Source organism: Episyrphus balteatus, chromosome 1, assembly GCF_945859705.1.
Source record: "Episyrphus balteatus chromosome 1, idEpiBalt1.1, whole genome shotgun sequence".
In the NCBI taxonomy this organism is placed as follows: domain Eukaryota; kingdom Metazoa; phylum Arthropoda; class Insecta; order Diptera; family Syrphidae; genus Episyrphus; species Episyrphus balteatus.
Genome location: NC_079134.1, coordinates 176,030,668 through 176,050,883, shown reverse-complemented (window position 1 = coordinate 176,050,883; position 20,216 = coordinate 176,030,668). Strand labels below are relative to the sequence as shown.

Here is a 20,216-nt window from a genome sequence, read left to right as displayed (position 1 = left end):
TTATAGGTTTTCTACTATACATTTTAAATGAGATCAATATTAAAGTATCTATAACAAATGCAAGAGACCCCCCCCCCCCCCCATTTTGATTCTAACTATGGTAACCTTATAGTCATGAAACATCTAAAAACAAAGCAAGTCCAAGATTCGAGTCGGTGAAGTTCCGTTCTCACCCATGTGTGTCATAGAAATAGAAACTAGTGTCTTTTTTGTATAGATGCAGAATTATACATAAAACTAGTTCCCGGCAAAAAGATGCTGAAGGGGGTGCGGAAATCTCTGTGCGAGCATAATTGATTTTTACGTTGGATCGCGTAATTGAGATCGATAGACCGATTTTCTATTTTTTTTGCTGCTTTTTTATAAGAAAAAAAAAAAAAACTGCTTAGATAATGTAAGCAGCAATAGCTAATTTTTTTTTTTGCTCATTTATGTAATGATATCACGATTTTATTTCGTTCAGTGGGAGAAAAGTTTCTTTGTTATTGTTTTTATGCTCGATAGAAAAGATGTTTGGTTTTTTTAATAAATCAAAATGTCACCACTTTTATTTGTATCAAACATAATTGTTATTTCAAAACTTCGAGTCTTGAATTTGATTGGTTCACTTGGAGAAACGAATAACAAATAATGAATTTTGTTTTAAAAATTTGATAGAAAAAAGTGGGGTTCCACAAGGTTGCGTCCTGTCACCTTTCCTTTTTAGTTTTTATGTAATAAGTGAAATATGTTTTAAAAAAAATGTATTATTTACTAATTTTAGCTAACTCTCTACTTGGTAATGATGTCAGCTCCATTAAAAGATCGAATAATAAAGCTTTCAACTACCAATTAAACCTATTTAAGTTACTTATAATTTATTCATTCAATAGAGATAATAGCTAGAAGTTTTCTGAATGAATCACTCATTTCTTGTCTAGTTTCAAGTCGGACAAGAACAATAACAATTTAAGGGAAATCCAAATTAATAAATGAACCAATTAAAAACTAGTCTACCAAAACACAAAAGCCCATTTAGTACACTGAATCACCCAAAATCCTATATAATAGCTCCATTAGACCATTAAAAATGATCACTTCAATTTTTGGCCTTGAATTATAAAAAACCAAGACCTAGTTTAAGATTTTTTTTTTTTTTTGGTTTCTGCTAATCTTTTTTCTTCTTCAAAGAACACTACTACTTCTACAAGCAATCTTACAACTTACCAGAAAATGATATAATTGTATTAACCACAACTGGCTGCACTGGTTCACCATCTGTAGATATTACCGTCATACCGTGTCCTTCAATTGTCACTTGAGCGGGGCAAACTGAGGCAAATGCATTTATCATACGGAAACGATACCGACGACCCGGAGTTATTGTAAATATTTCCAATGGCGTGTTAGTCATGAATCCGGTATTTGGATCACGGAATTGCCCCTTTCCGTTTATGAGTAACGATTCGGGATCTTGTCCAGTATTGACTGCCAAACGACCTGGATATCTTTCTGCAGCATCTTCGTGCAACCAATCGCTTATTAACACCAAATGTGTAGTTAAATCAAAATCATACAAATGTGAATTTGGATCACGAGATGGTGGCTGACGCACAACAATACTTCCATAAAGACCATCGAGTTTCTGAAGGCCAGTATGTGCGTGCCAGAAATGTGTTCCCGAATTACCTGTCCATTGGTATCTATTTGTGTATAAGATTGCATAATTGTAATTTATGAATATGTCATTTTTTTTTTTAAATATTATGCAAAAATGATTTACCTAAATGTATTTCCTTGCTGAATTGGACACTGTGTCACAAATGGTACTCCATCGTAGTATTGAGAGCCACGTTGCCAAATACCATGCCAATGGAGTGTTACTTCCATTCCTTCCATATGGTTTTCTACATCGATGACGACTTTGTCATTTTCACAAACTTGAATACTTGGTCCCGGGATCATACGGTTGGCTGTGAGAATACCACGTTCAACTCCATCGGCAAGCACACATTGGCAATGACTCCAAACTGTGTTTGTTGCATTTGGTGTGCACAATTGGCAAGCTCTGTGGAAATATAGACAATTGAATATTTAGCTATATATCGAATGTGACATTTAAGTTAAGTTGAAAGGGTTTTTGTGTGAAATATTATAAAGGCTTCAGCTACTATAAAGAAAAGGGATGGGTCTTTGATTTTTTAAAGAATTTAAGCTTCTGTCTTTGGAAAGTCAAGTTTTTATTATTTATTACTGCGCTTTTTGTCATAGGCTTGGGGTATACTCGTTGTATCCAGGGTTTAGTTAAAGAAGCAAAAAAAATACGGTTTTAATGTTTTACAACGTCTGAGGTCGCAGACGTCACTATAAACCAAAGTCTGAGATAGCTCAGTACTTAGAATATGGGATTCTACTTTGTACACGAGATTTGTACAGTGGCGTATCCAGAAACAAATTTGGAGGGTGCTGGAAAATTTTTCAAACATTTTTTAAAAAGTAACGTACCTATACGTAAAATTTTTCTCTCTTTTCTATTCATCTTTGATCGAGAGTGAAATCTCCTCCTTTTACATTCAAAGTACTTAGTGTTTTTTCAAAGTTCTTGTGTCCCAAAAATTTTACACAAACAGCTAGGACAAGGAGCGAGTTAAGTCATCCTTTAAAAAAAAAACTTTATTTCTTTCGAACTTTGACATGTTTGTCCTGAATTAAAAACACTGTTTAGAGATTTATTCCTATTTATTACGTCTAGTTTTTGAACTGTACACACCACTATTTTCGATATAAACTCCCATGTTCCGCAATTCGACCGAAAGTGAATTGAAATTACTTTTCAATTTCACGTGAAATGAAATATCATATTTTTCATTTCGATCGATTTCGAACACTTCGAAATTGCTTCGTACTGTCAAAACTGAAGGATCATCCACTTTTATTTTGTTTCTAAAGTGAAATTACTGCTGCTTTGAACATGGATGCAATTTAATTGGCAGTTTTAATGGAAGAAAGCAAAATTTAAAATAAATAAAATGCACGACTGGGTCGCACGAACTTGCTCTTAGAGTTAAAGTTGCTTAAATTTTTAAGACTTTTTACTAATTTTACATTGCAAACAAAATTAAAATATAAGTTTTAATAATTTTTTTGTCCAAAAATTGATGATTCATTGAAAAAGGCACCAAATTCACGAACAGAAACAAAGTGAATTGAATTCGATGAGAAAATCTAAATGAGTGAAAAAATCGAGAATAGACTTAATTTCTTTTCGGCAAGTGAATGCGCAAAAAGTGAAATGCAGAACGTGAAAGTCTCAAAAACTAATTTTCAATGAAATTCTTTTCGATGGTTTAGCCTAGCAAAAACAAAACAAATTTAATTTCGTTCAAGATTTCGTCAGCGAAATTTTGTATGGAAAATTTCGTTTCGCTTCAGCTAAGTGTACTAGGCTAAATATATATTTTTTCGTAATACCTATGTTGCTTTTTTAATCCAATCAAGAATTCGTTTAAAGAAACCATTAGTTATGTTGACCACGAATATTTTGAGATATCAAAAATTTCTATTTCCAATATCTTTGAGAAAAATATTATTTATATCTGAAGCTGAACACTAACAGTGATTGAGCAGAAAAGGATTCGGGAAAAAGCTCAACAAAGCAAGTTCGATGTACATTTATCATTTGAAAGTATTGATTGCAAAGGGCAGTAGGTACCCCTAAAATATGACACGTAGTACAGAAGGTAATCGAAACTAGACCTCTGTGTTAACTGTCAGTTACAATAACTTTCTTCGTCTTTACTTCCATGATCTTGGCTTATAAGTCTAAGAGTCAAGAGCTCAATTAACTTATGATCGCATACAGCTTTGTGACGAACCAATCTGAGTCCGATAAATCGTTTGAATTTCAATAGCTAAACAAATTGTTTTACTACTTTTGAATTGTAATACCTCCGGCTTCAAAACAATTTTGATATAATATTGAAAAAAAAGAGAAATGAGACCAGTTGGAAAAGCCCATGTCCCAAGGGTATACTTAGACTAAGAAAATCATATACTTTATGAAAAGCCGGCACAGTGCGTGAAAGTCATGTCAAGTTTAATCTCTTTTTTTTTGTTATTATTGAACGATCAATTCGAACGATCAATTCAAATCGCAAATTACACTTCGTCTCGATTTTATGTCGCCTATTCCCAGACACAACGAAATAATGTATTGCCACCACAAAAGTTCGACAACCTTCAGGTGTGTATAATCGTAAAAAATCGTAATCATCTCTGTGAAAATGACACTGCATCACACCTGAATTATTTACTGTTGTTGTAATAGCACGACTGTGACGTTATGCAGCGCGGCGGCAGGCGGCGCGGGTGCAGTGACAGGCAAATTACTTGCAAGCTTAAGATTGCTTTCTGCGCTTGTTCGCTTTTCTTTTGCCATTGCTAATGTCCAGCCAGCTGTTACTCCAATGTCTTCACTTTGATTCTCAATGAAATGGAAAACTGTGAGAAAGTGAGCAGAAAAGCTGGATTAGAGAAAATAAGATTGAAAGCATATAAAAAAGGCGCAATGTGGGTAGGTATTGAGCTGTTGCGCTGCTCTGACGTGACGACGACGATGACGCCGACCAACGATTATTATTGTTATTATGCAAACGGAGCACGAAGAAGAAAATGAGAATAAAATCGCAGCTTAAGTTATGAGATATGAGGCATTGAGTAGGCAGAAGTTTTCCCCAACCGACACTATGCCATAGGCCTTAGCAAATATAATAAGCATGTAAAGGAAGCGGTAGTCTATAGTATGAATGAAATTATTATTGTTTCGTTGTTGGTTGTGTTTATTTACTTAAGGGCTTAAGGGGTATCAATTTCGTTTTTATTGTACAAATTTTACGTTCCATTGATTTCCGCACTGAGAGCATATAGAGGCATAAGCTCACTGTCGAACGTCCTAAATCTTTATGAATAAGGTAGTTTCACTTTGGCACGATTATAAGGAGGAACACATGGCAAATATTTACAGTGAAATCTCCTTTAATTGAACAATGGGATGGCAAATAGGTTATGTCCGTTTATTTCGAAATAGACACTATTGGAATTTATTAAAATGTAGATTTCAATGTTTTATAGGCTTTACAGTTTGAAACCTTGAATTCGCGACTTTGAGGAGTTGAAAACTCGACTTTTTGAATTGACGTGAGTAAGAAGGCTCAATTCATTATTTAATAATAACACTGATCGGCAAAAAATAAAAAAAAATTCGGGAGCAAGAACTCTGTCAGGTGATTTTAATTAAATTGAGTGTGCTGAATTCAAAACTGTTTACAGTTTTATTCCATCACGTCTAGTTTTTGAGCTCTGCTCATCACTATTTTCGCTATAAAGTCCCAAAAACAAATTTTGAATGAAATGTTTTTTGACGTTTGATATAAAATAAATATTTTTCCGTAATATTTTCTTTTTTGTATGCCAATCAGGAGTCGAAAACTGTAATTTACTTCAATTCTGCTTCAAAAAACCATAAGTTACCTTTAACACTAAGATTTTGTGATATTATACATTTCTGTATCAAATTGTTTTTTTTCTGTATCAAAAATATTTTTAAAACAAGAAAATAAACATATTTAAGATTATAAAGTATGGCTTTTGGAGATTGCATTAGTAGTTTAGCTAAAACAAATTTAACGGCGATGAAATTCAACGCCAAAAGTACAAAAAAAACGCGTTTTTGACCTGTTAATATTTAAATATTTCGGATTCGGAATCAGCATACAAAAATCCTTTAGCAAAATCAAAAGTATGGTTTGGTTCAAGCTCTATTTTCGTTGCCGACCAGTGTAATTAATGCCTAGATAATTTCCAAGTCAAAATACTTTGATCTTAAAGATTCACTTACATTTTAGATAAACCCCTACTCACAACATCTTTGGCAAGTCTTCTTTTGCAGAATTGATCACGGTTAGGTGTGTGAAAAACCTTTATAGTTCTTTTGGAATTCTTGCAAATATTAACAAAAGTCTTTGGAAAACTTTATGAAATGAGGGGTTTGACTGTAAATGAAATACGAGCTATTTGTTGCACATTTTTTGTATGTGATCATGAATTCTTTGTTGTTGTTTGAACTTTGAATTTCGATAGGACTCAAACAGTGTAAGTGTAAGATGTTCTGTATAAGCAATTGAAGTCACTTTTTTCAAATAAAATACAAATATGAAATGTTTACATTTTTACCTTTTCCGGAATATTATACTTAAACGTATAAAAGGTCTAAGCTCAGTTTTGAAGTGTGTTTTGCAAAGAAAACAAAAGGGTATAAGATCACAAAAGGTTCGTTCGAAGGGACAACAACTCTGACTTCTGATATATCGATATTGTCTAGCACGAATCATTTTATTCATAAATATTTCTACTTGCAGCTCAAGTGTTAAAAAAAGAGAAAGTTAAACAATATTTGAAAGCTCAAAGAGCGGGATATGAATTCCATACCACAGAGGAATTAACTTTGAAAACGGATGTTTTTAAACTTTGAATTTAATATACATAAATACATTCTTGCTTGTATTATGAGATAGAATATATTTTAATATGGCGTTAGGCGAGAATTTTTACCGAATGGTCAAAAGTTAACTATGTTGCAACAAATACTTTGAGTATTAGAAAATATACTTAGGGTACGTGCAGTTCCTGAGCGGCTGAGCGTCTGAGCGGCAATCCTGAGCGGCTGTTCTATTTTTGTTTTGAAATCCTGAGCGGCGAACTACATTATATTCTAAATTAGCACGAACATTTTAGTAAATGTTGAAAATTATGGTTTCTTGTGAAGAAAAATATTAATTTTGTTCGTTAAAATAAAAAAATATAAATAGACCCCTACAGGGATCGAACCAGGGACTCGAATCTTTGTCTGTTTAAGAAGCTATAAACGGATGGATCAATTCTCTTCAAACTTGGTATGTATCAGTTTTTGGAGATTGTGCAGATGATTTTATGGAATTATTTTTTTTTAGAACCTTATCTAGCCATACCTGTGATGCACCAATCCTAGAAAAGTATAATTTTCTCAAAAACTCTTTAAACGATAAAATAAAAAAAATTAAGTGTGGGTATTTGGACAAGGCCTTTTAACCTTTTAACAAAAAAAGATTTTTTCGAAAGTCATTATTAACGGTACCTGTCATAGAACCATTTTTTTAAATTCTGAATTTCTCTCAAACGGCTTATTAAATTTTATTAAAATTTTTTATACAAAAGCATTTATTTAGTCTTAGTATAAATCAGAAATAAAATTTTGAAGAAATGCATTTTTTGATTTTCGAAAAAATGTTGATTTTTTTTTTTGAAAAATCAAATTTTCCAAAACAGGTCATTAGATTCTTTTGAAATTTAAGTTTTAGGCGTTGATCTATATTAACTACAATATGGCATACCAACTTTATTTTATTTTGAATTATAAAACAAAAAAAAAAAATAGGCACTTCTAGGAATCGAAAGTTTTGCACTTGTAGGGTTTTGAAATTGCCGCTCAGGATCGCCGATCAGGACGTGGCCACTTCGTAGCTCAGGATTGCCGCGCAGCCGCTCAGACGCTCAGCCGCTCAGGACGTGGCCGTAGCCTTAGAATAAGAACTACAAAAATGTTCTTATATTCTTATTTAATATAACCTAATCCAGAAGTTCAATAAAATGAGCAATTCATTGTAAATTGTACCGCCATAGTTAGTGCGATGGACTATTGTGCCAGCGTTCTGGGTTCGATTCCCAGGCTCCATCACCTAAAAATAAGAGTGGTATGGAAAAGTTCATCTCTGACTCGCCGTTCGGGTTCGGCAGTAAATTGTACGTCCCTTACATTCTACCAAATTAATGAAAGGCACACAAGAATTGTTAAAGGTTGTTAGTCATGATTCTAAGCGATATATTTACTACAAGGCCGACTATTCAATCGACTAGCAAAGTACTAGCCTAACCGAACTATCGTCCGATAAAAGTTTGTAGTTTGCGAGAGCTCTGTAGGAATAAATCAATATCTTTTAATAGCGGTCACATAGAGACAATAAAAATATATCCGCTTATTAACTTTTTATTAACTTTAACTTTGTCCAAGTATTAAATAATAAATACGAGTATACACTTACGCTCCAAGTACTGTATAGTATTCCAATGTGAAATGATAATAACAAATTCTCGGGGGTTCACCTTCACGACAAGCACGTGCACACTCATCTGGTGCCGATAGGGATGGATTTCTTCTCAGTTCTGCTGTTGCACTTGTTGCATAATCTAAATGTCTAAATGGTGACTTAGGATTTGGATTGACAGCTATTGCCGGCGTTGAACCAAATCGACCACCAGTTAAGCTTTGCCTTGAATTCAAAGCTCCACCAACACTTGGTGCCACATAAGCTGTATTGCCAATTTTACTGCCACTGCCAAGACTATTGCTCGTTAATGGTCTTGGTATACTACTACCTCCCAATGAGGGATGTGTCTGCACGAGACCATGTGTCGCCGAAAAGAATGGCGAATCTAATACTGATGATGATGACGATGATGGTGTTACAACGTGAGTTTGCCAATATGAACCTGATGATGATTGATCTGTAATGAAAAGACATACATAAATTAAATTATTATTATTATTTATTTAATAAATAAAAAATATGTTCATTTAGATAAATAAAATGTCGATAAAGTTCCTGAAATGTAAAGTGATTATTATAATTTATTACAAGAATTGCGGACAAGCGACGACGCATTGTCGTGAGATATGCAAATTTTATGGTGAATAATAAATAGAATTATTTTTTATAATGCAACTACAGACCTAGTTATTTTGTTTTGTTTTAAATGGAAAATGTCCGCCCATTTGCTTCTATTGTTTGTTAATAAAGGTAATATTGATTTATCGTTCCGGATATACTTTGTACATAAATATTTGGAATCTAGGCTGAACAGTGAACAATCCAATCAATAAGGGGGGAGAATTAGCATTTTGAATCACGTAGGTCTAATAAACAATTTCAGTGAATTTTTTTACATCATAACATGAGTTTAGTGGTAAGTATTAACAAAACCAAATGATTAAAGTTGTGTTGGTGAGTTTCATAGGTAGGCTACCAAAATTTCAGCATGTTTCACCCAGTTTTGTATTTTTACTAAAAGGGGTCAAAAAAGCCACACTTCTTGGCCAAATAACTGAATTTAAGACTGCAGGTCCATTTTTGTTTTAAACTTCTACATTCTTTCTCCTTAACTGAAATCTATCCTGCAGCAAAGCTAAAGTCAGTATGACGTCAAACTATAGTTAAATGCGATCCTATAATCTGCGGTAAGAAAAGACGCTTTCAACGATACCACTTTTGTCAAACTATGACAAATAGTTCCAAAGTTATTATGGAACAGATGAACATAAATGCATACACACGTTTTTCAGCTGACTTTAGGAAAATACTTTCTCTACTGTAAATTAACTTCAATCAACTCAATATGAGGACATTTTATTTTTTTTTTAACAAATTCCAATAGAGTAGTTAGCTTTTATGCAAATTACATAAATTGACCATGTGATTAGGGTGTGTCGAGTGTTGTGTTTATTTTTTCTATAATTCCATCAGTTGATCATATAATTTTCAAATTATTCACAATAAATAAAAACAAAATATCCATGGTTCAGAAAGGAATTTATATTAAATTAGTTACATGAAGTAATTTTTATTTTTTATTTAAAAAAAAAAAGTAATCTCAACAGGAAAAGTGAGGTCAGTTACGTGAAAATTTTATGGTCATTCGTCAAAGACACTAACTCGTACATATAAGGATTAACAGAAAAAAAATTTATATAAAGCAAACTAATTTCAATCATTTACGCCATCCACTAGTTTAAGTGGCAACGAAGAGAGTAATAAGTGATTTCTTGGCTTATAGCTTTATAGGAGCGGAAATGTAGTAATGGTCAGGTTGAAAGTGAAAGCCTTTCAATATAGTTAAACTAGTCCAAAAAAATAAAGAAAAGTACCTACCCAACACCCTTATTACGCGAAAAGAAATCAATCAGCTCTTAACCGTTTTTTTTTTTGTTGTACCGAAAAAATAAAAAACAAAATTATGAAAACAAAATATTAAATCACCATCTAAGCAGTATGCAATTAAATGCAATAAAATCACTCTAATAACCCATTTAAGGTGTAATAATTTATGTTCAGTTAAGCACACATATACACACTGTATCTTGAGCCTCAGGAACTCTGCCGTCCGGTAATTCGTTATATTGAACAGAGTACGAACCGTTTTTTTTTTTTTTTATTTATATTTATAGCCAAAGGAAAATGGATGGAGATGGAGAACAGTTTCACTAAAATTAGTAACTATCGTATATACAATGGTGGTCTACTATTTTCTTTTTGAAGAGATGGTACTATGAACTTGTGCCGTTTACAATCCACATCGTTGTATAGTGTTTTGTTGTAGGTCCATAAAAATGATATTAATTCTGAAAAATGTTGATTGTACATAAATTGCCTTTGGAAGTTGGCTGACTGCTGGAGTACGAGGCAGAAAGCAAGTCATCAGACTGTATAAAATCTGTAGGTAGTGTATGTTCTTTTTAAATGCTCTAAAAATGAAAGTGAACATTTATTTTAATGTTTAAAGATTATTACCTACAAATGTAGGGAAGTCGAAAATAATACAAAAAAAGGGTTATTAAATGATAAATAAAAATTAAGAATCTAGCAATGGTCTAGATTAAATTATATAGTTTTTTAAGAAATTTTAATATCCATAATTTTTTTATAGTAAATATGAATATGTTTCTTAGTGATGGGAACTATCGAATGTTTTGAACTATCGATAGTTAGTAACTGAATGATTTGAACTATTGAATAGTTCATTCATTCGAATAAAAACTATCAAATGAAAAAACTATCGTATAAAAAAACTATTTGAGTTAAAAAATTATCGAATGAAAAAAACTATCGTATAAAAAAAACAATTTGAATGAAAAAACTATCGAATAAAAAAAACTATTCGAATAAAAAAACTACTCGCATGAAAAAACTATCAAAAAAAAAACTATCAAATGAAAAAAACTATTCGAATGAAAATAGTAACTAAATGAATGAATGATTCAAACTATCGAATGAATGAATATTTTACAACTATCGATAGTTTGATAGTTTTTTATTCGATAGTTCCCATCACTATTTCTTTTTCCAAAAAAAATTGGGTCATATCAGCTGTTTTAGTTAATTTTGTAAAAATCGGTACATGTCTTAAAATTATATATACATATACAAGAAGAGACCTCAAAGACTGAAATCTTTCATGATATCTACCATAACATTAAGAGAACTCAAGAAAAATACATGAATTGAAAAAGTTAATTACAAAAATAATGTTCAAAAGCGCACAATTTTGGAATTTAAAGATATGTATAGATTAAATTGAAACTTGACTTTGGTGTTGGAAAGCCACTCATAAATAAATATCATCTCTAATTTTATTCGTGTAAACATTTAGTTTAAGATTTATAAAAATCAGTAGACTGTAAAGTTTATTGCCAGAAAACACACATGTGTGTGTGTAATTATACAGAAAAACTTTTACTTTGCACAATGTTTTGGTCACGCACCTGCCAATATCTCTGATGTTAATAATAACTTTTTATTATTTGACTTTATAACGTGTAAAAATGACAAAGATTTTAATCGTAAAATCATATTTTTCAATGATTAAAGAATAGTTAGAGGATGACAAAGTGAAAAGTGAAGCATGTTAAAAAACAATTAACCTTTAAATTTGCTGGATTATTAAATCAAGTCAAAAGTATGATGGCAAATCTTTATTGGGGTTGAATAGAGATATTTTATAATGTACTTATTTTAACTTAATAAAAATCACTAGATCCGATAAGCAATGTCCACAAATAAATTCCACATTTTTTGAAGTTTGGATGTCAGCTCTTTTGTTTTAATTGAATTCTCGCAATTTAAATTTTTAAACTAGATAAGAAAGCACTTCATAAAGAATGTCACGAGCTATTACACGCACTTAATGCATGTGCCAGGAAATTACTTCAAATATTTTCTGCGTTAAAGCTAATAAGTAAATATATACTCGTAATATAAACTTACCTAAATGGAAGGAGTCATAAATTCCACCTATTGAAAAAATAAAAACTAAACCACAAATCTTTCTAATTACCGTTATTATTCCAACTAAGCAAACCAATTCCGAAACCAAATACGGTTAGCTGTTATTCTCTTGAATAAATTTTCACATTGACCCAAAATCACTGAGTGCGATCAAAAGTCTAGTACCTACCTACTCGTATATATATTTTAAATTTGGAACGAATTCATACTCAACTCTATGGTACCACCCTCTAATGTGGGACTATATTATCTACAGATCTTTAGCGCTAGAGGCTAAGTGAACACTTTAAGTGATCAATGGGCAATGCACTGATTTAAGCGTAGAAAAGTTGGTCCATAATAGGGAACTATGAATACCTAAAAGTCAAGTGCTTCAGGCTAATACACCATAGATTTTAATCGGTATAACAACTAACTAATGCACTTAGACCAAAGCATTACTTTACTATTCACAGTCTATGACTAACTGACTATGCTGGATGGTATAGGTAAGGTAAAGGCAGCCTCTAGGGTAAGCAAACATTGGCTATTCAATATGGAATAAGATTGCAACTTTGATTACTTATTTTTTTAAATGAAGTTTTAAGAAAATATATAGACTAACAACTCATGGAGATGAATTTCATATCGGATGTTCTTATTATTATTATTGTTGCCCTTTTATGTAAAACTACAATAATGCATACCTTATTTGAACATCATGTATACTTAACTTACCCTTTAATCTAAATGTAGTTCTAGTTGTTAACAAACTAAGGCCATTCGCTTATACCTAGTCCAAATGGAAATAATACTGATTTCGTTTTAAATGATTCAAAAGAATAAGAATTGCGCGCAATATATAAATGGCCAAAACGATTGTTAAAGTTAAAAGTATTTTTCTTTAGGTTGTATTGTAAAAAAAAAATGTAGGTGCTGCCATATGTGGGAGGACGGTAATTCTTAGCCATAAGTTGCATTTTGTAAAAGTATCTCGTGTGAAATAATGCAAATGCACTGAGTCAAGACTTTTGACCTTCTTCTGGACAGATTTGTGTTAGATTGTGGGAAAATACGGCGAAAATATTTGTGTTTGCAATTAGAACGATTAGAGTTATAATGCAGTCAAGACAAAAGAGAATTTAGCTAAATGTTGTAATGGTCCATTTAATTTGACTTGTTGTAGAATATAGGGCAGTATTTTGCAATATAGTTTTTAGTATTTACTTATAATTTAGACTTAAGAAAACATAACTTCTGTTGAAAATACAAGTGGTAGAACTGCACAAAAAATCTTTGAATCACTAATTTTCAAGATTCTTGCTTTATAAAAAAAAAATTACTCAAAAAATATATTTTTTCTATTCTAAATGTTTTTCAAATAAGATTTACCTATACCAACTATAAATTATTCCTTTTGCAAATTTAATTCACCGTTTTCAAAATTGATTTCATATTTGCAAGCCGAATTCATTTCCAAATCAAATTTACCCTTTTTCGTACAAAACATGTATTTCGAAAACATGAAACATTTTTGAAGTTTTATTTTATAAATTCTTTTTTTTTGTATAGGTATACATATAAGAGATCATGATGTTAAAAAAATCAATAAGATCACAAGAGAGACCCTAATGTGAAAAAACCTGTATTAGGCAGGAGTTTGCGAGTTAAAAAAAAGTACCAAAAAGTATTTGAAGTACCTTATTTTTAAAACCTCTTCAAATTTCACTGAACAAATTTTCCCGGTAAAATGCCATAGAGTCCAAAAATACGTTGCTTTAAAAGAAAAAAATATATAGTCAACGAGCCTATTTTCTACTTGATTGAAAAAAGTGGTACTCAATCTAGAACTTTTCGAAAGCCGTTAAAAATCTTTATCGTATCTTTTGTTCAGGTTTTGAAACTGTGAATGTTCAATGCATCAAGGGTTTTTGATAATGCGTAGATTGACTTTCTGTAGATCGTTTATACATATATACCAATTATTTTCAAACTAAAAAAAATGAAAATGTGAAAGACTAAAATGGCACACTATGCCATTTTAGCCGATTGCTAAGTAGGCCATTTTAGCCGTTTAAGGTTTTTTGTTTATTAGTTTTGGTACCGAAAAAAAAAATTTTTGTAGACTAAACTGTAACTGCTTTCTCTAAAATTCAATGTTTCTATAGAGTTTTTTGTCAAAACAAATTCCACAAAATTTTAGTGATTCTACTTTTTTAGATAGCCTATCAAATTTCAAATAATGGATAATTTTGTATAGTTCGCTGCTGCCAGATAAACTAGAGATTTGTATCCCCAAAGATCTTACCAAAAATTGGTGATTTATCTCGGGTTTAACTTAACCTTAATTTCGCACTGAAAATCTAACAGAGCTTACTGTCGTTCATAAAAGATACGAATTTATTATTCTTAATTTTCACTTCGTTAAAAAAAAAACAAGCGACAATAGCAATTTGTGATTTATAAAAATTTTTATTTATTGATTTAGATATGGAGAAATAAAATTAATGATTATGCAAATAAAGCTGAAAAAAACTGAAAAGCAATTAAAAAATTAGATTGGAATGCAAATTCTTCTCACCCTCTTTCACAGTGTAGTTAGGAATCAGGAAATTTCTCAAACTACTTCTAGTTTCATTTTTTAATGTATGGATCTAGGCCTATTAAAATCTGTTACACCAATTTAATGTCATTTTAAATTAATCCATTCATATAAGGAGATCAGAAACATAATTATTATTTTATTTATCTATAATTATCTTTCAAGATTTTTCAACGAGTTTAAGGAAAAATAAAAATAAATAAACAAAAAGCTTGCGGGATGCTATTGACTAACTTGTATCTATCTATTGGGTCAGTAGCTCGGATTAAGAACAAGCTAGAAATACCTTAGCTGCTTGTGTTGTGTGACCTCTTTTTCGTGACGTTTATTTTTTTTGCTGTTTCTTGACACAAATGCTTCTGACCACTTTCTGACGATCAATTGAGTTGTGTTGATCCGGTTACAAAGTGACAGAACAAATTAATTTATTCCCCCATTAAATCGTTCTTTAGGCTGGAAACAAACAACAACAAAAATAATATATACCTCAAAATAACTGTGCTGTTCGTTGTTGAAGCGACATTGCCAATAATGGGCCGAGTTTTAAGTTGCGTTAAGCAATTATAATTTATCATGCCTTTTTATAAAAAAAAAAAAAAAAAAAAAAAAACAGTTTTCTTGCCGACAGATACAAGATATTTTATCTAGAAAGTATTTAAGATCTCATATCTTTTAACCACAACGCATGCTTGCCATCACAGTATAGATCGAAGGAAAACGATCCAAGGAGGACCCCTAACCAGACTCTAATCAACGATTAAATTGAAGACTTACGCAACCTTTTGAGGTTACATCCATTTTATGCTATATGGTTTTTCCTAATTTACAACAGGTGCAAATGATGCTGCGGCAGAAAGAAAAAACAAATCAAAAAAATAGTACATTCGATGTCTAGTGTATGGTATAGTCTCCTCTAAAAGAGGACAAGTTAATTAGATGTTGTTGTGCAGCGCAGACGTGTTGCCAATTTCCTTATTTGGCAGGATTAAGCTCAATTATAATGGAGCTGGTTTTGGTCAAAAAAAAGCTTATGGCTGTACTTTAAGTGGCCGCGCATTGACAATTTTTTTTGTTTTTTATTAAAGATATGATTTTTTAAAAGTTGTTATAACAACATCAGTTTTTGTTTTTGATTTTGACGTTTGACATGATTTATAGTTTAATGGTGAGCGTTGGAGTTTGGAAACTCGGTCATATTCATCCGACAAAAGATTGCCGACTTATAAATCCTATACATATTTGTATGTACTCTTACAATGTGGGATTGTGGAAGGATATTAATGAAACTATATAAAATTAGTTATGATGTAATGACACATGTAAGTAACATTTATGTTGTTTTGCATGCTAATCTAGTTTGGATTTAATTAAAACCACGAGCTGTCTTTGGTCGGTCCTTAACGATTCCATAAATATTTTTTTTTTAATAATATATTTGTGGTTTAAGTGGAATTTCTTAGTCGTTCAAGTCGTGGTATGTTGTAATATTTTTTACACAATTTGCTCTAAAAAAAACTTTTCTTGAGTTATGCGTTATTAGCAATTAAAAATGCATGCTTTTCTATGGATTCGAGTAATGGGCGTTAAAGCCTTCCAGGCATGCAAGTTTGTAACTACCAGATTGTGTAAAAATCAACTATTTTTGGAAACAAAATATTAAATATTAGTTTTGATTTAGCCTGCGTTAGCCACTGACTTATATTTTATTTAATGGTTGCTTAGGCTTGTTATAATTAGATATTTGAGCAAAAATGCGGAAAATTTAATTCAATTTTGGACGAGGAGCACCTAAATTTATGGTGACCATTAGGCTGGGTCAAAAATGTATGAATCAATTTTTTTTTCGAATTTCAAATCCTAATAGCGTGGAAAATTTGAGAATGGTGACTAAGAAGGGTTTAAAAAATAATCGAAATCAGTTAATATCTTCTGCCTCCAGTGGCCTTGAAAGTTGAACAAAATTTAAATATTGTATTTTTAGAAAAAAAAATTGACCAAACGCCTATTTTTTTTAATATACCTAATAGCTTTAAACAACTTTTTTATAAGCTAAAAACTAAGCAGAATAAAATTGTTTTTCAAATTGGGTAAGGACTTCTGGCGTGTTTATGATTTTTTTTTCATTTTTATACCATTTGGTAAATTATTATTTTTACCTAATAAGAAGTAAAAATGTTATTGACACAATCAGTGTCATTTGCTCACTTAAGATTTAAAAATCTGACTTTGACTTTTTATCACTGTCCTCGCCACACAGTGGTACATTTGGTGCTTTATGGCGTCAAAAATCATTTGCACGGCCATTACAAAAAATCATGATATTTAGGACACTAAAGCATATTAGTATGTGAAATAAGAAAAATCTTCCAACTGTTATTTTTTTAAAATTAATAAAATTTTCTTTTTCAAAACAGTACATAAGCTAGAAATTTAACTAAATGAATGTCATTGTCACTGACCGCGTTGGTTTTAAAAGTTAAGATCTAAAAAAGTAGTGATTTCCGTTATTCAGTTATTATCATTTTAGAAATTCAATTTTTTGCACACTACTAATTCCACCTATAAGTTCTGTGAATTTGAGACTTTTCGCAAGTTGTCAAAAATTTCTATATATAAAAAAACACTCAAAAATAACAAAAAAACCTAAGTGCTTTTCAAAAATTCATATTTCAAAAATCAGGGCCTTTGGAAAAATTCGAATTATGGCGTTTTCGATTGGCAGTCCGGAAGAGTCCGGAATCATTCTGAAAGCGTTTTATTCGCACAAAACTAATAGTTTTGTGTGAATAAAACTTTTTCAGAATGATTCCGGACGCTTCCAGACTTCCAATCGAAAACGCCATTAGAATCTTTAATTTTTTAATTTTAATTTTTTTTATTATCCTTTCACTTGTATAACTCAAATTTCTGTAAAAAATTTCCCCTACCTTTACTAACCACTTTGCTAAAGGTTCTACCCCCTGCATATTAAAAAACAACCGTTGGTAGCTCAGTTTTGAGAATTTATAGAATTTGCTCAATAGCTAATGCGTTCTTCTTAAAATTTATCTATCCATTAAATTCACTTTCTAAGATTCACTATTTACTCTATGACATTTTATCCTTATTTACCCTATATAATGAATTTTAAGAAATTCTTTCTTAATGTTCACTTTCCGTATAGGTATAACCTTACACATAAGCTATAGTAGACTTTAAGTTGGACTTGGCGTCATATGACTCAGGCTTTAAGATGAAATTGGATTCTTTATCTCACTGCTCAGGCGCAATATAGTTAGGATGAGACCTGCTTTTTTACCGACTTCCAAAAAGGAGGAGGTATTCAATTCGTCTGTATTTTTTTTTTTTTTTTTTTTTTTATGTTTGTTACCGCATAACTTTGGACTGAGTGAACCAATTTTGATAATTCTTTTTGTATTGGAAAGCTGGTGGCTGCAGTGTGGTCCCATTTCAATTTCGTTTATTTTTAGCCATAGGAACTATTTTAAAACCCGTAAAACCCAGTTTTGATCCATGGAAGTCGGTTTTGTTTTTTTGCTAAAAATGATTATTCGTGTATGCAGCCGGGATTCATCGATTTAATAGAAGTGATAACGTCAAAAATCATGTTGAAAATAAAATAATGAAAAAAAATGCAACACCTAACAAGAGCCAGTTAGCAGAAATATCATTGATCTACATTGCACAATAAACGCATCATAATCAATGTTTAATTCCTCCATTGTGTATTTCAACTCGTGACAGGATGTGACCAATTTACATAAAAAGTTGCATGCCTCTAGCCAATAATTTTGTTTCTTTCGAGTCAAAACTATAGCACGCACCTTACCATCCCAGTTGTAAGGTTTGTCCATTAATGGATTGAACTAAACGTGCGGTATAAGCCATATCTTGATTGAAATCAACTTGCTTCTTTGTTGTTTTTTTTTACACCACTCAAATACAAAGTTGGTATAAACAAAGCTTCCAAAATGAAATCAAATAAACGTGTGAGCGCAAAATCATTGCCTTTTGCAAAAGATCTATAACCAATGCAAACCACATTTCAGTGCCATTATATTAATTTCTTATTTATACAGGCAGTATACAAACAGATGAAAATCATTTTGTTTTGTAAAGTGACGAAATATTACCGCCAAAGCTATCTGTAATGCATTTGTTGGAGCCGCAATTAAAGTAGTTCATCTCCTCAGAGTTTTGTTTAAAAAAATAAATAAAATTAAATTCAATATCAAGTCTCAAAGCCATACTAAATGCATTGGTTCACACCCAATTATGTTTGGTATATGGTTTTCTCGGAATTCCCATCATGCACACATTTTAAAAAAGGCAGTGACGTTTTCGAAGGTGAGCTGCATGCTCCAAATACGTTTTGTCTTTCGTTTTAATTTGTCTTGAGAGACTTGACGATTCAGTGCATGATGAGAGTTCTTGTTATAATTTTTTTTTAAATGTGTTTAATCTTTGCTTGAAGTTTATGGATTATACAACAAATTATTATGTGGAATTTGGATTGTGTGCAACTTAAATATTTTCTTAATTATAAAATAACTAAACTTGTTTGATTCTCAAACAAAATTATTTCAAAGTAGGTAGAATTAAAACGTTGACATTTTAAAGGTCATGGATTTCTTTGGGATCGAACCCTAGGCCTCTGGTGCAAAAGACAAATCGTTTAACAGTTCAACACCCTGAACTGCTGAATCTAACAGTGTAGTTGTCTTAAGTTGGGCGATGACATAATTTCTTGATGATCTTTTCAATGGCTGTCTCGTGGAACAAAAGTGGGAACCAAAAACCAAAACCAAAAAGCAGGTTGATTAAAAAATTGATGAAAAAGATATTAATGAATATAAGAAACAGTTTTTGGGATAAAACGGGCATATCACGTTGATTTGTTAAATTTCAGGCTTGGCTTAGCCCATGTTTTAGTAACGAATAAATATAATAAGTAACGAATAAATGCATACAGATTCGGTGGTAGATTTTGATGAAAGATTCTGTTAATGCTCTTGAAATTTCTGGCACTAAAAGCAAGAACGTTCTCCAAAACTATGCAAACATTTGTTATACAAATTTCAGATCCCCAGGGCTTCCATTATCTCGAAAGTAACTGAAGATAAGAAGAAACTTACATTAAACGTCTTTTAATTAAAATTAAATCTTATTTAAGGCTTGAGAAATATGAGAAATATTTAATATTTAAATTGTCTTCAGCCTTAGGCTTAAGTTGCAGTTCATGTAAGCAATTTTCAGCAGTGAGTTGACTTTTAACCCACAGAATAATTTTTGATACTCTTGTCTTAGGGAAAATAGTTAAATCAAGTCTTTTTTTGTTGATTTTAAGTTTTTTTTTTTCTCAGTAATTATATCTGACAACTGACAGTGTTTCATGTCCTTCATGAAGTAAGAAAAGTTGAATCATTTGAAAGTAAAAGTGAATGAAAAACGATGTGTCACGGTTTGAGTTGAATCTTTGAAACTTTGCTGTAAAATTGTTTGTA

At 31.4% G+C, this 20,216-nt stretch overlaps 1 protein-coding gene across 1 annotated transcript in view; it reads right to left on the bottom strand.

Moving 5' to 3' along the window:
• Positions 1 to 20,216, bottom strand: part of LOC129906356 (uncharacterized) — a 65,264-nt gene that overhangs the window by 7,119 nt on the left and 37,929 nt on the right. The window contains exons 2-4 of the mRNA XM_055982092.1: positions 8,115 to 8,577; positions 1,763 to 2,047; positions 1,207 to 1,682 (exon numbers count right to left, since the gene is read on the bottom strand). Of these exons, the coding sequence (XP_055838067.1) occupies positions 1,207 to 1,682; positions 1,763 to 2,047; positions 8,115 to 8,577 (1,224 nt within the window). The remainder of the gene's footprint in view (positions 1 to 1,206; positions 1,683 to 1,762; positions 2,048 to 8,114; positions 8,578 to 20,216) is intronic.